We start from the raw sequence: 18,560 nt of genomic DNA, 5'->3' as shown, positions 1-18,560 counted from the left end.
CTGCAATGAAAACCTTGAACGAAAGTTTGCACTTTGAACTCACTAATAAGTGAGTAACTGGAGTTGTATCCAGACAAATGAGGACTTTCCCACGAGATATGAGCAGGAAACAAAACGCAGGATTACCAACGCGACCCTGAGAAAATCACACATGGTTGCTAACGATCCTCTTTTCATCGCAGCGCATCAAAGCCTCAACGTCTTTTTTTACGCCGTTGGCAACAAAAACAATTCCTTGTTCGATGTACCTAGAATGTGTGCTGCATGATTCGTCACGCAACACGTGTCAAGGAGCGGATGTTTTCCTTTTCTTTCGGGAGGTTTTACTCTGACGCGAGTCTGCGAGTAAAAATGTGTCTATGTGACACATGTGAGGGTCAGACACCGAGAGGTCCGAGAGCCTCGGACATGCGGTGGTCGTGGAAGGGAGGGACGGAGAGAGATAGAGAGACCCCCAACCCCTCGTTTGTATCACATTAAACAAATGGAAATGAGCATCTACCGGGACGTATCGCTGCTGATTGGCCCGTCTGAATGGGGCTGCGGGTTCCCTGTCAGGTCAGGCTTGACCTGTAGGTTACACTGGACAATGTGCTCCTTGTGGCCGCCACCGATGCTTCTCTGTGTCGGAGAGGTCATTCGAAGAACAAGTCAGTCAGAAAAGCTGCTGGAGTGTGGAGAAGAAAACAAGGAAGAGGGATCAATGCTGCCATCGTTGATTTTTATTGTTGTCGTCTCAATCATGGTGTCATAACCGTCATCGGTTCCGGACATCAACAATGAAGTGAGCCGTACACTTCAGCAAACACTTTGAGTCATGAGAACACTTGTATATATATGTTATCCTTCAGGGATCTCATCCTGATGGGCCAGTAGCACTCCATGGATGTTCTGAGAGGCAAAGAGAGAGAGAGAGAGATATGAAAGATAAAGGTGAATCTTCGTGTAGCTTTATAAATGTGAACTGTTTGGATGTGTGAGTGGATCCTCCTCCACGGTGCCGTAGGGGAACACGAATGTAAACACACACAGACATGGAGACTCACGACGAGCTGGTACTGGGTGGAGGTCTCCATCAGGCGCTGGATGAAAGGATGCCGAGACAGAACGGAGAAGGGGGCGCAGGCCCCGGGCTCGTAGCCCAGCTCGCCGAACACGCGCACCAGTTGCTAGAAGCCAAGAGTATTAATAATGTGGTTAATAATTCTGCTTGGATTGGGGAGGGGGGGTCAAGGGGGCTTTGCCTGATCCACATCACGGACATTTATTTGTTATTATGCAAATGAAGGCGTGGACTGTCCACTCATGGACTGTCCCTGTAAAACACCCACTGCTGTAGCACAAGTCGGGGAAGTACCCTTTTAATCATGAAAACCACAAAAACACAGAAAGATTTGCAACTCAACCATATCAGTTGCATTTCTGCAGAGAAAGGCCATTATGGGCCTTTTTATGCACATCGATGTAAAGTTTGTAAACAATGACGGCATAACCGAAAACAAAACCTTACTGAGGTCGAATGAATGACGCTGAACTGAAAATCCAAATCGTACACGTTCAGTCGACGATCTATTTCCTTCGTGAATTGGACCCTTTCCATTTCTGTATGTCCCTAAACGTCCACAGGGCTTCACCTCAGTGCGCTCCTCCCGACTCAGGCAGCCTGGAGGAAGAGGGCTGCCGTCTCTCAGCTGGGCGACCTTGTGGCAGGTGACAGCGAGGAGAGCCGGGACGGACACCTCCCACTCCCCCGAACACAGAGCGTCTCCGTCCTGGTCGGCTCCATCGAGTGTCGAGGAGCTGAGCTCGGCAGCCTCTTCTATCCTGGGCATGGACTGTACACACACACACGCATTATGACATCGCTGGTATCTGCTTCCCTGCTGATGTGCAAGAGATTGTGTGACAACGACAACTCCTGAATGTTTTTCATTTCTTTTATGACTCAGAACCATCTGAAGATATTGGTGACAGAATATGATAATGTTTTTAGATTTTTTTTTGTCGATTACTTTACTCACCTTGACAAGAGGGCCCGGGGGGGAGGAGTGCTTGAGATGTTGTCCCAGCACCACGCTGAGGGCTCTGATGAAGCCCTGTCTGGGGTCGGGGGCGGCCGCAAAGTACTGCAGCATGCACACGTAGTCCAGTCGAGGGGGGGAGAGAGAGCGGTCGGCAAACAGCTGGAAAAAGAACTGAGAAGGGAGAAGAGTGGCACATGTTACTGGTGATAGACTCTCTGTGCAGTTCCTGTGGATGAACAGTAAACTGAAGGTGTTTGACCCCCTTGAGTTGTAGAACAAATGGCCTTGTGATGTCTGTGTTTTTATTTCATTTCTGTTCTACAAAAAGATATCAATCGTAAAAAAATATATATCAGAAAAGTCCTTTTATAGTAATAGTTAAAAGAGTTGGGTCAAGCTTTTTGATGTTCTTTCACTCTCTTTTGTCTCTGGTTTTCCATTTCAGGAGTAATGAAAGTGGACATGGTTGGTTACCTTGCGTATGTTAGCCAGGCGGTCGTAAGGCAGCGGCTCAGAGGGGTCACCCGGGACGGGCTGGACGCTCTCATTGGAAAACCACAACTCTGTCTGATGAGAGAGAAGTCAGGAGGAGTTACACATTTGTTTTTACACTCAGGAAGCTGCAGATTTGACTTCATACTAGATAAAGTGTACAATAAATACTAAATGTGTCGTTGCGTTGACTTGTAACGCTGGTGGAAACCGGGTCTCAGTGCATCATAACGGGGGATGGGGGGGGTGAAGGTGGATACATCATTTAAAGTCAAAGTCATCTTTATTGTCAATTTTCCATTTGTGGAAACATACAGACGATCGAAAGTATGTTTCTCTCTTGTCCAACATAAAGTAAAGTGAATAATAATTATAGTAATAAAGTAATAAAGTGCAAACAGTTAACAAAAACAACAAAGAACATTAAGACAACATATTGACATACAAGTCTTAATATACAGGTATATCCAAAGTTGGACTTTTCTTGTGATTTAAACACCGTTTGAGTGTCTGACCAGAGAACCAGAACACATAGTGTTGGTCTGAGTGCTGCGTGCATGGACACCTGAAGGTACTGGTCCTCGTCGACATAGCCTGAGTGGCCAGTATCTACTGCCTTGAAACGCTGGAGCACGAGCAGCAGCTGTGACAAGGAGGGGAACGGCCAGGGGAGGGCGGCGCTGAGCAGGAACTGACGCCAGTCTATCAAGTCGTAGACGTCGATCAGGAGGGATAACATCTCCATCAACTGGGGACAGAAGAAAAGAACAATGCTCCTGTAAGCCATAAAGGAGTGTCTTTTATGGACAGGATGGTGCAGGAATGTGGGCGTGTCAATTGACTGAAATTGTTTATGAAAACTGGCTTCCCAGCAGAATTTGATGTTGTGAGGCAAAGACAAAATACATTATTGCTCTGCTTGGTGTTTTTAGTTGCTTGAAGAGTACCTGTGTTTCATTCTTGTTATTCCAGGGCTCGGGCAAGGTGTTTCTGCCCATGTTCACAGAGATGATATCCATGAGCAGCCCCAGGAAATGAGAGCTGGACATGAGGCCTGGAAGTCCGAAAGAAGGGCAAAGGACTATTAAGGTGGATGGATAGCTGGGGAGCAGGATTAGTAGACCCAATCACATTGCAGCTTGTCCCCCCCCCCCCCCGTATGGACCTGATGGAGCTACGTTGCAAAGCTGTCGCTGCAGTGACTCGAGCTGAGTGACGGTCGGCGTGGACCTCGTGGGTTTCTCCAGAGCAGGTGGACGGGGAGGGGGAGCCGGGCTGGCCACCATGTGGCAGTCTCCATTCAAGTAGAAGTCAACACATTCCTGCAGGAGAGAGAATTTGAGGGAATCTTAAAATGGGAGGAGTGGGGTAGAGGAGACAAAAATAAAAATCAATACTATTATAAAGTCGTGAGGTACCATCACCAGCTCGTTCTGCAGCTTCGCTCCTGCCTCTATGTGGTGGCCGACCACTTCTGACAGCTGCTCAATACTAGAGAGAAGAAGAAGGGAGGCGCAGATAACAAGTCAGACATGTCTGCAACGTTTAGTTCAGGGACGAAAAGGGTTTTTCACAAGCGGTGCATGTTTTAATATTCTCAAGTAAGAGGCACTTAAAGGGCTGTCATTACATTTAGAAATCTTTCCAGCTGTGTGATTTAACCGGAACACCGCTTGTCCAACCGTTTAAATCTGGGGGCTCACATACATATACGCACACACGTGCAGCATTGTGACATGACACGTAACCCCACGTCACCACACGTAACCACACGTGACCACACGTAATCCCACGTGACCCCGCCCCCCCACTGTCTCATACCTCTTCATTTCTGCGACATTGTGTGTTTCTAGCAACTTCTCCATGCTGCTCGATGTCTGTGCTGCTCTGCTCTGCAGGGACTGCACCATCACCAGACCATGACCCTTCACCCGCTCTAGGCGCGCCTTTGCTGCATTCCCTGGATACACACAGACACACACACACACACACACACACACACAATGAGCATTAGCTCCTTCCCAATAGAAACATATTCATTTTGTACATGTAAAAATACACAGGGATACACGTGATATGTATCTCATGTGGCACAGTTCTTAGAAAAAAGAGCCCCTAAGAATACTGACAATACAGCCATATGATGGTTTAATATATCGGGATATAAAGAAACTACTGAATCCCTGTGTGTGCATACCCTCATGATCCAGTGCGGCTGCATATTCTTTATGTATTTTGTCTCTGACTTCTTGAATATCAGTCTTTGCCTTCTCCTTCTCCTTCTGCTCTTTTGTCTCCCCCTGGTGGACTTCAGCTGACACCTACACACATATTCAACCCATACACATCAGGAATACAAATACATAAATTAATTTAAAAAATTGTTTTAATATATATATGTATATATATATATATGTATATATAGAACATAAATAATAATACATATATATAAGTCTATAAATACATTGATATATACACATATATATAAATGTATATATATAAATGTATATAAATAAATGTATATACAACTCTATAATATGCTCATGCCAACTCTCACACAAAGAGCATTACCAATTGTCGGATTGCTGTGAGTGCGTCTTCATAGTCGGAGATCAGTTTCTCATGGGGTAGCTAGAGTTTACAATAAAAAGATTATCAGCATATTATTCATAAAACGTTTTGTTGGTTCTTTTGTCTTATGGTACGATTACACATTTAAAGACATCTAAAATTCCTTGGGAATGCCCAAACGACCTTGACAGATTCAGCTTGAATCCGGCTTTTCGCCCTGGAGTCACGATGTCTGCGGAGGAGAGGAGAACAAGACGAGTGGAGGGAATTGTTTATGCCTAACTATATGTTTGTGCTGGGGATCATTTGGACTACGAGGAAATGAGAAAACCGTGAGTAGCGCCTCTGCCTTACGGTCTCGTCCTCTTCTTGTCCTCTCCGTAGTCCGTCTGACGAGACACACTTCTGCCCGCTGGCTCAGTGCTGGTGGGAACAACATCAATATTTCACTCTCTGCACTCTTTATCCATAAACTATTTATCATCTCGCCGCGACATAGTTAGTTGCTATTACTACCGAGTTCCTTGCCTCTCCTCCTGGTTCTTAGCGTCTATTTGGTCCAGCAGGGGGATACAATCCAACCTGGAGGGGAGCTCAGGCAGCACCTCCCTGTACATGCCCAAATAGTAGACCTTGAGAATACGGAACGTGTCCTTGAAACGGTCCAACTCCACCTGGACGACACATTAATCCAACATTATGCTTTTTGCAAGTCAAACTGCAGAAGAGCGTAGAAGACACACAGGCCGCTACGCCGTCGACACAGCGACTCAACCAAAGGAAGCCATGGAAAAGGTACCAGGAGGTGTATAGCGTGAGCTTTTAAAGGACTACATTGGAAAGGCCACATAACCAGAGGAGTTACCTGCATGAGGACAGAGTGGTGGTTGATGAGGACGGCGGTGTGTTCCTCCAACCAGCCGTCCCCCATGAGCTTCGCCCTCTCTTTCTCGTCCTCCTCCTTACGCTTGTCGCTAATGTCCCACAGACGTTCACGCAGCTCCTGTACAGAGATCAGAACAGCTCCGTATATTTAGTATTTTCATTGTTTTAAGCGGGTCAGCATGATCAGTTGAAGAATATTTGCATTGTATTATGTTATGAACTGTCCTCACGTCCAGCCTCAGATGCAGCTCTGCTTTGGTCTCCTCATCCTCTCTCATGTCATCAGGGATGCTGTTGAAGTCCTTCTGCCAGTGAGACACTAACTCCTGCTTCAAGTCCGGACGCCCCATGTAATGCTTGTACTCCTCTCTACGGATAATACAGGTGAGATGTTGTCCTCTAAACCTTATGGTGTGAACACCTGGTGTCACATTCAGCTGTATCTATGTAGTTACTATATTCAGAGGCTAATTATAAATACTCAACTTCCATTCTGCATCTGAAGATCCAGATACCAGATCCTCCTCAAATTGAATCAACATCAATAACTCTCGCACCGCTTTCACTTTATATACTTATACTCACTAATATACACCGCATATACTTTGCATTTTCTTAAATTTAAAATGTCTTGCTCTGCTATTTTAATTTCTTTTAGTGTATTGTATATATTGTAACCTTGTTTGCTGCTGCTACAAATCCATCCATCCATCCATCTATCCAAATATCCATCCATCCATCCATCCGTCCATTCATCCATCCGTTCATTCATCCATCCATCCATCCATCCATTCATCCATTTATCCATCCATCCATTCATCCATTCATCTAAGCTGTAAAATGACAAACCTAGTATTAAAAGGATAAAAATGATTGATTGAATGTAACTAACAAAAAAGTCGTGGCTCTGCAAAAGGTGTATGGCCAAGTGGAGAATGGATTTATCTTATATATTATTGATCTTCATGGCAGAATCAGCTGTGGTAAAATGAGAGGTTTTCTGAAGGGATTCTGATGAAGCACGACCACTTCTGTCCACAGGGACCGCCAAACTCAACACGCAATGAAAGTTCCTCGTTGGAGGTTTAAATAAACCATGTTCACGCTCCTTCAAAGAATACCTGATGTTGAAGAGGTGAAGGTGAACCGCAGACGGTTGTGAGCTCAGCCGATGCATCGTCGTCTTCAAGTTGTTCACGTAAGAATCGCACACCGTGTCCCAATGGGAACACAGGTACTCTGACAGCTCCTGGAAATAGAGAGAGAGAGAGAGAGAGAGAGAGGGGGGGGGGTAGAGGAAGATAAAACCAAGCAAGACAGAGAGTAATATAAAATTGGACATGAGGTCTATTTCATTAATGGGCTCTTAAGGGCAACACAGGTCAGGAATGGCTGAACCACGTTAGCGGGCCACCCTGTGGCTACCCCCAGTGAGTGCATCTGAATGTCATATATATGATCATACGTCATCAACAAGGTTGTTCAGGATATAATTACGGATTAGAGATTAGGTTTGCTCTTCCAACTCTGGTGAGTAAACCACACATAAAAAAGCGTTTATCCTACTGGAGGGAGGGGCTCATCGACGTAGACCCAGCTGGATGAACCGGGGCAGGGAGAGGCCGGCTTAGGTGGGACTCCCGGAGAATCCTCAGTGGTCACTGAGGAAGTTGAAACCTTCCTCGATGGCCCTAGTAATGAGCCAGAAGAAAAGTTCACGAGTGAAAACATGTCCTCAACACATCATGTTCATCAACTGCAGGAATAGTTTGAATATTGTGATCCACAGACTGCTGATGACGCCACCTCGTGGGGAGGAGGGTGTGTTGGATTTGGACTTCACACTTTGGGCTTTTTCTTCGTCAAGGCCGATGTGGGACTCTGCGTGTGCTTTTTTTGCGAGGCCCTGAGCTTGGTCTACAGGTGGAGGTGGACAGGAGGAGTCCGGAGCTTTCCCGCCGTCCAACACGACATCGTCACCAGGAGGAGCGGCGAGAGCTGATGATTCAATATATATCGTAATATTGTGAGTGATCATCGTGTTTCCTTCAGGGAGGACACATTATCGACTGAACATCATTTAACGCAGAAACATAGAGACTCTCATGATCAGCGTGTGATTGGAACAAAACTAATAGTTTTCACCTCATCTAATGGCAGTAGAAACTAGAACGGGCACTCGGTAGAGCGCATACCTTCGCCGCATACCTTTTCATGACCTTGACCTTGACCTTTGACCCGATCGATCCCAAAATCTAATCAAATGGTCCCCGGATAATAACCAATCATCCCATCAAATTTCATGCGATTAGGTTTAATACTTTTTGAGTTATGCGAATAACACGCATACAAATAAATAAATACACAGCGATCAAAACATAACCTTCCGCATTCTCGAATGCGAAGGTAATAAATAAAAAAACACACAGGACTTTTGACTGACCGCGACAATGACAACCAGTTACCTTGCTGTGTTTGCATCATGACTCGCTGCAGGACGGACGCCACCCTGTGGCCGAGCTGCTCCTCGTCCACATCTGCGTCAACACGGACCAAAATGTTTTGCCTTTTTCCAAACCATTCCTCGAGCTTTGGCCAGGTGTCCTGAAAAGCTGTGATCCTGGAGGGGAGGGGGGAGGGGATGATGTCGGATACTCAACACGCAGTCACGCAGTAGCAGGAATGTATTTGACTTTTGTGATTATTACCTGTGTGGAATCTGCGCCAGATACAAGCTCGTATCTGTGGGATGGGAGGAGGCAGAGGCAGCAGCAGCAGCAGCAGCAGCAGTATCCGTCTCTACACACAAACATATCGTTTACATGTGGCTGGTTACTTGAGCATCTATACTTAATAATGGGAGTAATGTTTGAACACACACACAGTACGTTACATGTCATTTAGCTGAGGCTTTTATCCAAAGCGACTTACAACCACGTTACACTCACACACCGTAGACACAGCTACAGGAGCAATTCAGGGTTAAGTGTCTTGCTCAAGGACACGTCGACTAGGGCGGGGATTGAACCGCCAACGCCCAGATTGAAGGACCTGCTCAGCACGGACCCACAGACACACACCGCTAACCTCACACCGACGTACCCGGCCGGCTGAACGGACGTCTGATCACACACTCATCGGGGACATCCAGCAGCAGAACCAGGTCCAGTGCGGGAGGCGGGGTCGGTGCCGGTTTGGGTGGATGAGGATCGGCAGCGAGCTCTGTCCTGCCGCTCACGACGCCGTCCGCTTCATCGACAGACCCGCCCAGGCCTTTCTCCAGCAGGTAGGCCTGAGCCATGTCCACCGGAAAGCCATCCAGGATCCACCCCGACTGAGCGGGAACCTGCCTGGAGAGGAGAGTGATTGTGGCGTCGCTGTTTGTATCGCTCTGTGAAATTCAATGCCGAGTAAAACAAGTCATATAAAGTATTTCATAGCAATGCAGGTTGTGTGCTTACCTGATCGCCTCGAGCATGATGTCCACCAACAGCTCGTTAGGGATGGCGTTGCCTTCCATCAGCACCTTTTCTGCAGCTTCTCCCTGCATGGCCCGGGTAGACCGCTGCATGAGCGGGGGAAAAGAGCTACGTATTCAATTCTCGGGAAAAAGACGTTTAGAAGTCAACATTTCAAATTATTACACTACCTCAGCGAGGTTGGTTCGTGATATAAAGGGAGTACAGGTAGGGTTATTTATAAGGAAATCCAGAATAGAGCTTGTGAACAACACGTACTCTTACATTGCCGTCTCTGCTCTCCTCTTGAGTGTCAAGATCTGAAAAACAATGAGACCGTGAGTGACAGGTGTCACATCAAACAAGCAGCCGTGTGAAACATTTCATATGCAGAGTGCATTTTCATCAAAAAGCAAAACAACACACTGGAACGCACCGGGCTTCGGGGACGTGGAGGATGAGAGCGGCAGCTCGCTGTCTTTCTCTCCCTGCTGCTCTGTGACCTGCACATGTTGTCCAAAAGGATATGTTTTAAAATGTTCAAAATCATTGAGGACCTTTGACCACCAAACGTTTACAGGCACACACCTCTGATGCTGGCCGGGGTGACTGGGGAGAGTTTTCTGAAAAGTCCTTTTAAAGCAGAATATTCTGAGATTATATAAAAAGGGATACGAGTGAAGTTACAATAAAGTTGTCGAGCACCAAACTAACCTCCTCTCCATTTCGGTAAGCATTCAGTGCCTCCTTGATGAGTGAGTCAGCTGATAAGACATAGATGCCATGGGCTGAACCAGGAAACAACACACACACACACACACACAAACAGCAATAATTAAGCCATCCAAACTTCTTCCACATTTCAGTAGCTAAGTGGTGCAACATTGTGTTTGTGCGTGCGTCTCGTGTTTGTGCGTGTGTTGCGTGTACCTGCAGCGAGCTTGGCCAGGCACGTGGTCTTCCCCGAGCAGAACTTGCCCAGGACACAGGCCTTGATGGTAAAGCGAGGGAAGGATGGCGGAGGGGGTTTCACGACGGGTTGATGAACAATGTTCCTCAGTCGCTGGACAACGTGTCCAAGAATGTCGTTGTTGGTCAGGGGCCATTTGGTCTCCGTGGCTTCCTCTGGCCACGCCCACTCACCTACCATGTTCTGACAAACAGGACATGGGGCTCAGGCAAAGAGGACCTTCAGCACAGTTCGGGGCATTATGTAGAAAACACTCTGCACTCGTGTTTGAAACTCACAGTGTATTCCTCGTAGTGCTGGTTTTTGAGTGTCTCCTGCTTCTGCAGCTCTACGGGGTCTAGTGGAGCAGACCCCGATGGCTGCTGGCCCTTCACGGACTCATAGAGAGGCAGGCCACTGAACAGCAACTCCTTCCACTCTCTCATCGGCTTCTCTGGAATCAGACTGGACACGACAGCACAAGAAGCGACACAATGGCGAAGCTCGATTTAATGAGCGTGAGCGTATTCACAGTAAATCAAAGTGTTTTCTGGACTGAGCCAAAGAGCAGAAGAGCTGATATGTAAGAGCGAAGTACAGATTGTAAAGCACTCTGAGGCACTTTTTTAATTTGTGAGAATGAGCTATACAAAATGGTTTTGACCCTTGTGCGTTGTGAATATAAATCCTAAATATATATTTACCTTCACATTGAAAATGCGGAAGGTTATGTTTTGATCGCCGTGTATTTATTTATTTATTTGTATGCGTGTTACTCACATAACACAAAAAGTATTAAACCGAATGGCATGAAATTTGGTGGGATGATTGGTTATTATCCGGAGACCATTTGATTAGATTTTGGGATCGATCGGGTCAAAGGTCAAGGTCATGAAAAGGTCAAAATCTTCTTTTTACCATAGCGCGGTCAATTTTTCTCCAATTGGCAGGAAGTGTAAAACAAACATTCAAGGCGCTCTTCCTCGGCTCCCGGCTCCTCCTGTAGAAGAGACCCGATTTCTCTAATCCACGGAGTTTCATACTCAATGTCACTGGCCCCGGTCAAAACGTCACTTTCCGGTGAAGTCGCTAAACAAGTATTTTCACAATAAGAGTCCCGTCTTGTTATTGTCCGCATTAAAGTCACTTTCACAATAAAAGTCTCTTGTTATTGTAAGTCACTTCACGGAATTCAACCGGCCTCGTCAATCTATAATACTAACATACAGTCACTCTCATGCAACATACATTAATTCTTGCCATTTACATTTGCATAGAGTCAACATTACCCCTATGCTTCATAATACATTAATAAAAATATCAATATTCTCCCTAATATTTTCTATTATAATATCTTTCTATATGTATTAATTTAAAACATAAGACCTCTGCAGATGTTATCAAAATAAACGATTACAACCTAACACCAGTAAGCGCAGGATGCGTAAGATGTATTTAAAAGCGTGCACCTCTTGAGCTTCTTGGGCCTTGAGCTGCTCCACGAGGAATCGGTCTTGTCTTTTCTCCTTCTGCTCGCGAGCTACCGCTTTCTCCTCCAGCCTCTGTCGGATATCCTGTATATACTTGCTATTAGATTGTAATGTCAGCTTCGCTCCACTTCCAGGGACCTCAAAGCCTTGGCTGAAGTCTCCAGAAGGCGGCTGACCACTGGAATTGAAAAAGGTTCGAATCACATTTTCTTTCTTGAAAAAGAATATATTTATATAACATGATACTAAATGCAAATAAAGAAACTGTTTGATTTTCTCTCACCTTGACAAGGAAGCTAAACCACAAGGAAGCAGTTTCCTCCTCGTCTCAAACTTCGCTATTTCAGTCTGGACTGTCTGTATACAAAATGAACAGGAATTGGAACAGTACCCAAAAAAAACATCACTCATTTGTCGTTTGTGTGTCGTGAGAAATTCAATGAATGGTTGTCCAGCTTGATGATTTCCTTAAATAGGATTATTGTATACAGAGGGTTGTCAGTTGGAATTCATAGTTAACCTGGAAAATCCCTAAAAAAACCTCTGCAGAGAAATTGATTTTGAATGAATACCTCCTTCTGTAAACATTAACAGGCGTGAAGCAATAACAAGCTATTGGTCTGTAGACCATCAGACGAGCAAGAACAAACTCAAAGTTCTTGACATATATAGATATTTATAAGTATTTTGATTTAAACTTTCTGCGAGGCCCATTGCCAGCCAGCATCAGTCTCTCCAAAGCGCTCTCGAGCTGCCCGTGTGTCAGAAGCAGAACACTCCCTCTGTGTGTTGGTGAATTATCACACCATTAATTAAACTGGATCACACCTGCACTTGTTGTTCTCTGCGTTGCTGCTGCTGTTGCCTCCTCTTCAGGTGGAGCTGTGCAGTGTAGGGAGGTGGCTTGGGCACCTGGACAATGGTGGACTGGTTAAACGTCCTGATGTCATTGTGCTTCTGACGACACACCCGCAGCTGCAACATAACCAGGTCCGCAGTCATCAGCAGGAGCTTTTTCCTTTATTCCAGTGCAGGTTTTTCACAGTCTACTGAATACGCGACTGAATACAAACCTGAAGACTTAAAGTGTGTTCATACATTTGACCTTATGTCAAATGACTGCAGGGAAATGCATTGAAATACATAATTTTTCTAATCCGACATCTCCGTTACCTTCTCGATATTCTTCAGTCTCTTCTCATCCTGGACTCCGAGTTGTCTCTTCTGCTGAATGGGAAGCGTCATCACCAGCCGGTCGCTCAGCTGCTGGCATTTCTCCTCATAGCGCTGAGAGATATTCTGGAGCTTCAGCTCCGCATCACGCTTCACCACTTGATGCAGTCGCTACGTCAAAAGAAAGACAGTAAGAAACGGAGGCGTTTGTAGATATCGGCATTGTGTCGAATTAATAACGTGAACTTTAAGCGTACAAATATTGACATGTTGTTATGCTACTTACATCAGAGTTGAAATCATGCTCTTTTTTGTGCAGGCCAACATTGGCTGCAGGCTGCATGAGTTCCATCAACGTGCCGCTGATTTCTGCCTTCTTCTTCTTCTCAAGCGAGACATACAGTTGGTAAAGGAGGCGCGTGGCAGCACCCTGCTTCTCCTCCATCACTTCCTGCGCTGCGTTTGTGTCGAAGGAAATCTCCAGCAACCGGAGAGTCGGCTCAACGCGGGTGAAGTTATTCAGTCTGGAGCTGGAGGTGCTGAGGGAAAAGGTGTGATACGGTTTAATATTTATGAAGACTATAGATTAGAATCAAGCAACATTTGGCTGTTTTTACAGGCAATAAAAGAAGCAAAACATCATGGATTGATGGAGAGTGCAACTTACTCTTTCTTCATAAACATACTGAAATCATTCTGCAACTGATATTTATGCAGAACCTCCCCAATGAGGTAACCACTGGAGAAATCACTGGCGAAGGTCTTTGGATCTGTGAAGAGGAACAAGCATGTCATTTATTTAATTGTAGTTGAATGTCTTTCAGTGGTGCTTCATAAAAAAAAGTCACAGGCCTGCAACAGAAAACATATTGGACACACGATAAAGTTATCAAAACATATTTGCATTAAAGTTTGAACAACTAGCTAGCTCAGTCGTTCAAAACTAAATCCCTTTGACCCTTTAGTGTGACCACGTGACGCTGGACACGGCTAACAGTGATTAACGTAAAACCACGGAGCGTTAGTTAGCATAATGAAGCTATCAGGTAGCTAACGTTAGCTAACAAGAAGTCGGTACGCTGACCTCAGAACGGCGGTAACTTACCAACAGCTTTTGACAGCCGGAGCTCCTCGTTCAGCCACCTGCACAGTATATCCGACATCTTCTCCCTTCAAAGTTCAGCTTTTACGAGAACTATCGCCATTTTAATGTGTGATAATGAGCCTCTGTCGCGCGCTCATACCGGCTGACAAACAAGGAGCAGAGGTAAAGACCCCGGAGGTGCGCTGTTGCCGTGGTGACCCATCAACAGGGTTGCCCATGGTTGCGCGCTTCAAGGGGAGGAGGGCACTCGTGGGAGGGGGCGGGCCTAGCTGTCCGTGGACCAGTTTTCTTTTCTGCACCCAAATTAAGAGCAGAGGGATGAAACGACTGCGGGCTGATCCAGAGTCAGTCCAGTTCGGCGCTTCTGAAGGTCAGCAGGGACGAATGTATTTTTGTAGCGACACTTCACAGCAGCCCTTCCCCGATCACTGATTAGGGAAGGGAAAAGGAACATTTGTTTTGCAAAAACAGACGATTATTTAATTACAACATTCATACATATTTGACAAATGCATTTTAAAGAATGTTCCATTGCTTTGTAGGAAAATGTTTACCGCCATATATTCACTGAGACGTCTGTGTAAACCTTCTTATATACAGTCTGTAATAGATAGATAGATAGATATATACTTTATTAATCCCCAAGGGGAAATTTGTCGTGACAGTAGCAGCAACACACAAGAATAAAAAACAAAACGCAAAATATAAGAAACAGGGATGAAAGATATAGAAGTATACAAGTAAGACAAAAGTAAAATACAAAACAAAATATATATGTAAATATACAACACATGCATACACAACACACAACAACACTGACAAATCAAATACAAAAATATTAAATATAGACAGAGTGCAAAAAGCAAAGTGTGTGTATGAGTGCAGAGCAAATGAAATGAAATGTGTGTATGTGTGTAGTGCAAACAAATGAGATGTGTGAAGTGCAGATCAACATAGTGTAAGTATTCAGTGATTGCACTATGATCTGGCAAGAGGTGATTTGTTATAGAGCCTCATAGCCGTCGGCAGGAATGTTCTCCTGTATCTGTCCTTGTGGCAGCGGAGCGTGAGGAGACGTCTGGAGAAAGTACTCCTCTGTCCCTGTAGGAGTTGGTGGAGAGGGTGGTCCGGGTGGTCTGGGTTGTCCAATATGGACACAAGTTTCTTCAACGTCCTCCTCTCCACCACCTGTTCCAGGTGCTCCAGCTGGCAGCCGATGATGGAGCCAGCCTTCCTATAACCAGTTTGTTGAGACGGCTGGTGTCACCGGCTCCGATGCTGCTCCCCCAGCAGACAATGGCAAAGTGCAGCACACTGGCGACAACTGACTGGTAGAATAACTCCAGCATCTTGCTGCACACGTTGAAGGATCGAAGCTTTCTCAGGAAAAAGTCGACTCATCCCCTTCTTGTACACAGCGTTGATGTTGGCCTTCCAGTTCAGTCGGCTGTCGGCGGAGACGCCCAGGTACTTGTACTCCTCCACCATGTCCACGCCCACTCCCAGGACACTCAGAGGTGGAGGAGCTGTCGCTTCCTCCTGAAGTCCACCACCATCTCTCTCTGGTCTTGGCCACGCTCAGCCGCAGGTGGTTCTCATCGCCCACTTTACAAAGTCGCCACCACTGCCCTGTACTCCTCCTCCCGTCCATCCCTAATACACCCGACCACTGCAGAATCATCAGAGTACTTCTGCAGATGGCATGACTCCGTGTTGTACTGGAAGTCACTGGTGTACAGGGTGAAGAGGAAGGAGACAGAACAGTTCCCTGTGGGTTCCAACATCACTGACCACCAGACAGCACACGCCCATTCTGACAAACTGTGGTCTGCCTGTGAGGTAGTCAGTGATCCAGGAGATGGTGGACGCGTCCACACCGACCACTGCAGCTTCTCACTCAGCAGCAGTGGCTGGATGGTGTTAAATGCACTGGAGAAGTCAAAGAAAGTGACTCTCACAGAGAACACCGGTTCCATCCAGGTGCGACTGAGCTCGTTGCAGGTAGATGATGGCGCCGCCCACTCCCACATGAGGCTGGTAAGCAAATTGCAGAGGGTCCAGCGATGATTTCACCTGCGGCCGGAGGTGGGCCAAGACCAGCCTCTCCAGCACCTTCATCACATGGGAGGTGAGGGCGACCGGTCGGTAGTCGTTGAGGCCAGATGGTGTTGACTTCTTTGGGACAGGGACCAGGCACGCGCCTTCCACAGCACCGGGACTTCCCCCAGCCTCAGGCTGAGGTTGAAGAGGCGCTGCAGGACACCAGACAGCTGGGTGGCGCAGGTCTTTAGGACCCTGGGGCTGATGCCATCAGTGATAGCCATGATATACATAATGTGTATATATCAGGCATGAAAACGGGTCAGGGGTGAAAAAGGTGAGGAGGATAGGCGCGCGGGGGGGGGGGGGGGGTGCTGGTGGTGACTTCCACGAACATCGATGTTGGACATTGTATGATAATCTATAGGTCATCCATTCTGACACCAAGTCAGTGATCGGGCCCTATAATACTATAATAATAGTAATATTGTGTATAATATGGTCATTCATGAACCAACTTCCTTTTTGTTGTTGTTGGCGTGAACAAGTCTTCAAGTCTTGTGCTCTGCTGAGCCATGAGTCTGTTCCTCGAGTCTGTTCTGCCTCTACCCGGTTGTCACGATCTTCTATACCAGGGGTACTCAACTTCGGAGGCCAAGAGGGCCACATTTAAACCACAACAGGTGCAAAGGGCCACAAATTATTATTAACATATATTTGTACCATTTTATTCACTGTATTTATTACTACCTAATTTTCACACGATTTTGGTTGGCTAATTATATTCGCTGACACGCACCTGATGAACACAGTTTTTATTTTTTTCCATCGCAGACTTTTTTTTGTCATAGGCGCTCGGGAAAACGGCTTAGGCGAGCCCAAATTTTCTCTATGCAGGAAAAACCCTGATAATTATTATGCATTTATAACCAGGCATGTCGGGGCACAAAGTCAAGTATCCGCCCATGGGCCGCCTGTTGAGTAAGTCTGTTCTATACCATACCTGCCATAAATATCATGATACAATACCATAAAAACAGTATACCATAAATACGATACTGGTATATTTATCTATAATAGTAATAAATAAAATATCTGTATGGTTCACTTTTTACCAACTTTTTCAACACTTAACAAATAGCAGTAATATTAGTATTAATACAGCAAGATATTAATGAAACTACATGGAGCCATCATAGCATTGATCAATGATTATACACTATGAAGCCGTTAGTCTCTGACCAGAGGATAGAGTTCATCAGGAAGAGCAGCTGTAGAGTTACAGAACTTTACAGACTGAACTTAAACATTTCACTTCTGGCATCTTTTTTTATTTTTTATTTTTAAAGCCGAAAATTCCGCCACTTAACGGCACTCTCTGTGAGCGCTGCGCTGCGCGTGCAAACAGCTTGACACGGAGCAGCGCGTGCGCTCTGATCGCTCTTTTAATGAAGTATTGAGACTAAAAATATGCTAAATCACATCGCTCTTAACGTACGGGTACTTTGTTAGCATCGCTCCACCGTGCAGCGCGACAGCAGCAGAAGTAGCGTATAACATTCAAGCTAACCTAAACCACCAAACGCTGAAGACATCTTGACGCTGATTGGCCGAGACGCGACACGTCCCATCAAAGATGTTTTATTGCGAAGAGCAACACTTCACACTTTCTCCGCGTCCCACTCCAATCTCATAAACGCCGGCCGGCCAATTGACCCCCCCCCTACCCCAAAACAAAAACTCTTCGGATCTACACGATTCACGTTAGTCACCTATTTTGGTTTCAAAACGGCGAATTTCGCCGAAAGGTGAGGGATTCTCATGCCTGATATATGGAAAATAAAACATACCTTACATCAATCGACTTAATCGTTGTGCCCGATTATTAAAGTATTGTTTAATATTGAGTCTTCTCAGTTGATCTTAATTGAAATGTGTTAAGCAAAATTCGATTACTCTGTTTATTTCATGTTTCCGACACTTATCCCGGCCTGGAAACGGCCATCTCAAATGACATTACTTTGTTCAACTCACCAACTCCCGCAGAAAGGAAAACACTGACAAACTGAGTGGCCGGACAGATAACTTTATTGCCTTAAAACAAGTAGCATTTCAATTTGTGTTATTAGTGTTAACATTCATGTATGAACTCAGAAGCACTTCACCGTCATTCAATCAATAGCAAAATAATCAGCAAAATATCATGGAATTTAAACGTTTTTTTTTTTTTTTTTCCAGATGCGCAATGCGTTAGTCGTGTTGCCATGCACAACATTAGTCTGTGTAAGTGTTATAAAGCTATAAGCTAACGTAAACATGGCGTGTAAAGCATTTATGAGCCACTGTTCTCTTAGTGGTATTTTTATACAACAT

The 18,560-nt window shown here is 45.5% G+C and overlaps 1 protein-coding gene and 1 pseudogene across 1 annotated transcript; one reads left to right on the top strand and one right to left on the bottom strand.

Annotated features, from left to right (window-relative positions):
* The window catches only part of LOC130196989 (kelch-like protein 10), a 94,319-nt pseudogene that overhangs the window by 28,544 nt on the left and 47,215 nt on the right, over positions 1-18,560 (top strand).
* LOC130197015 (sperm flagellar protein 2-like) lies at positions 703-14,589 on the bottom strand. Its single transcript, XM_056419469.1, is given in 38 exon segments — positions 703-891; positions 1,047-1,169; positions 1,635-1,835; positions 2,022-2,195; positions 2,499-2,591; positions 3,082-3,264; positions 3,464-3,570; positions 3,682-3,838; positions 3,935-4,007; positions 4,338-4,476; positions 4,714-4,837; positions 5,088-5,147; positions 5,271-5,319; positions 5,442-5,510; positions 5,604-5,761; positions 5,953-6,090; positions 6,203-6,341; positions 7,094-7,221; positions 7,539-7,663; positions 7,779-7,970; positions 8,438-8,592; positions 8,681-8,771; positions 9,075-9,322; positions 9,434-9,537; positions 9,710-9,750; positions 9,867-9,933; positions 10,019-10,063; positions 10,145-10,218; positions 10,361-10,583; positions 10,679-10,844; positions 11,849-11,919; positions 11,921-12,047; positions 12,153-12,226; positions 12,698-12,844; positions 13,043-13,213; positions 13,329-13,581; positions 13,710-13,812; positions 14,148-14,589. Coding segments are annotated over 38 exon segments (4,701 nt in total). The 5' UTR covers positions 14,206-14,589; the 3' UTR covers positions 703-840.

Source organism: Pseudoliparis swirei, chromosome 7 (genome assembly GCF_029220125.1).
Source record: "Pseudoliparis swirei isolate HS2019 ecotype Mariana Trench chromosome 7, NWPU_hadal_v1, whole genome shotgun sequence".
NCBI lineage: Eukaryota > Metazoa > Chordata > Actinopteri > Perciformes > Liparidae > Pseudoliparis > Pseudoliparis swirei.
This window is presented reverse-complemented; position numbering and strand designations above follow the sequence as displayed.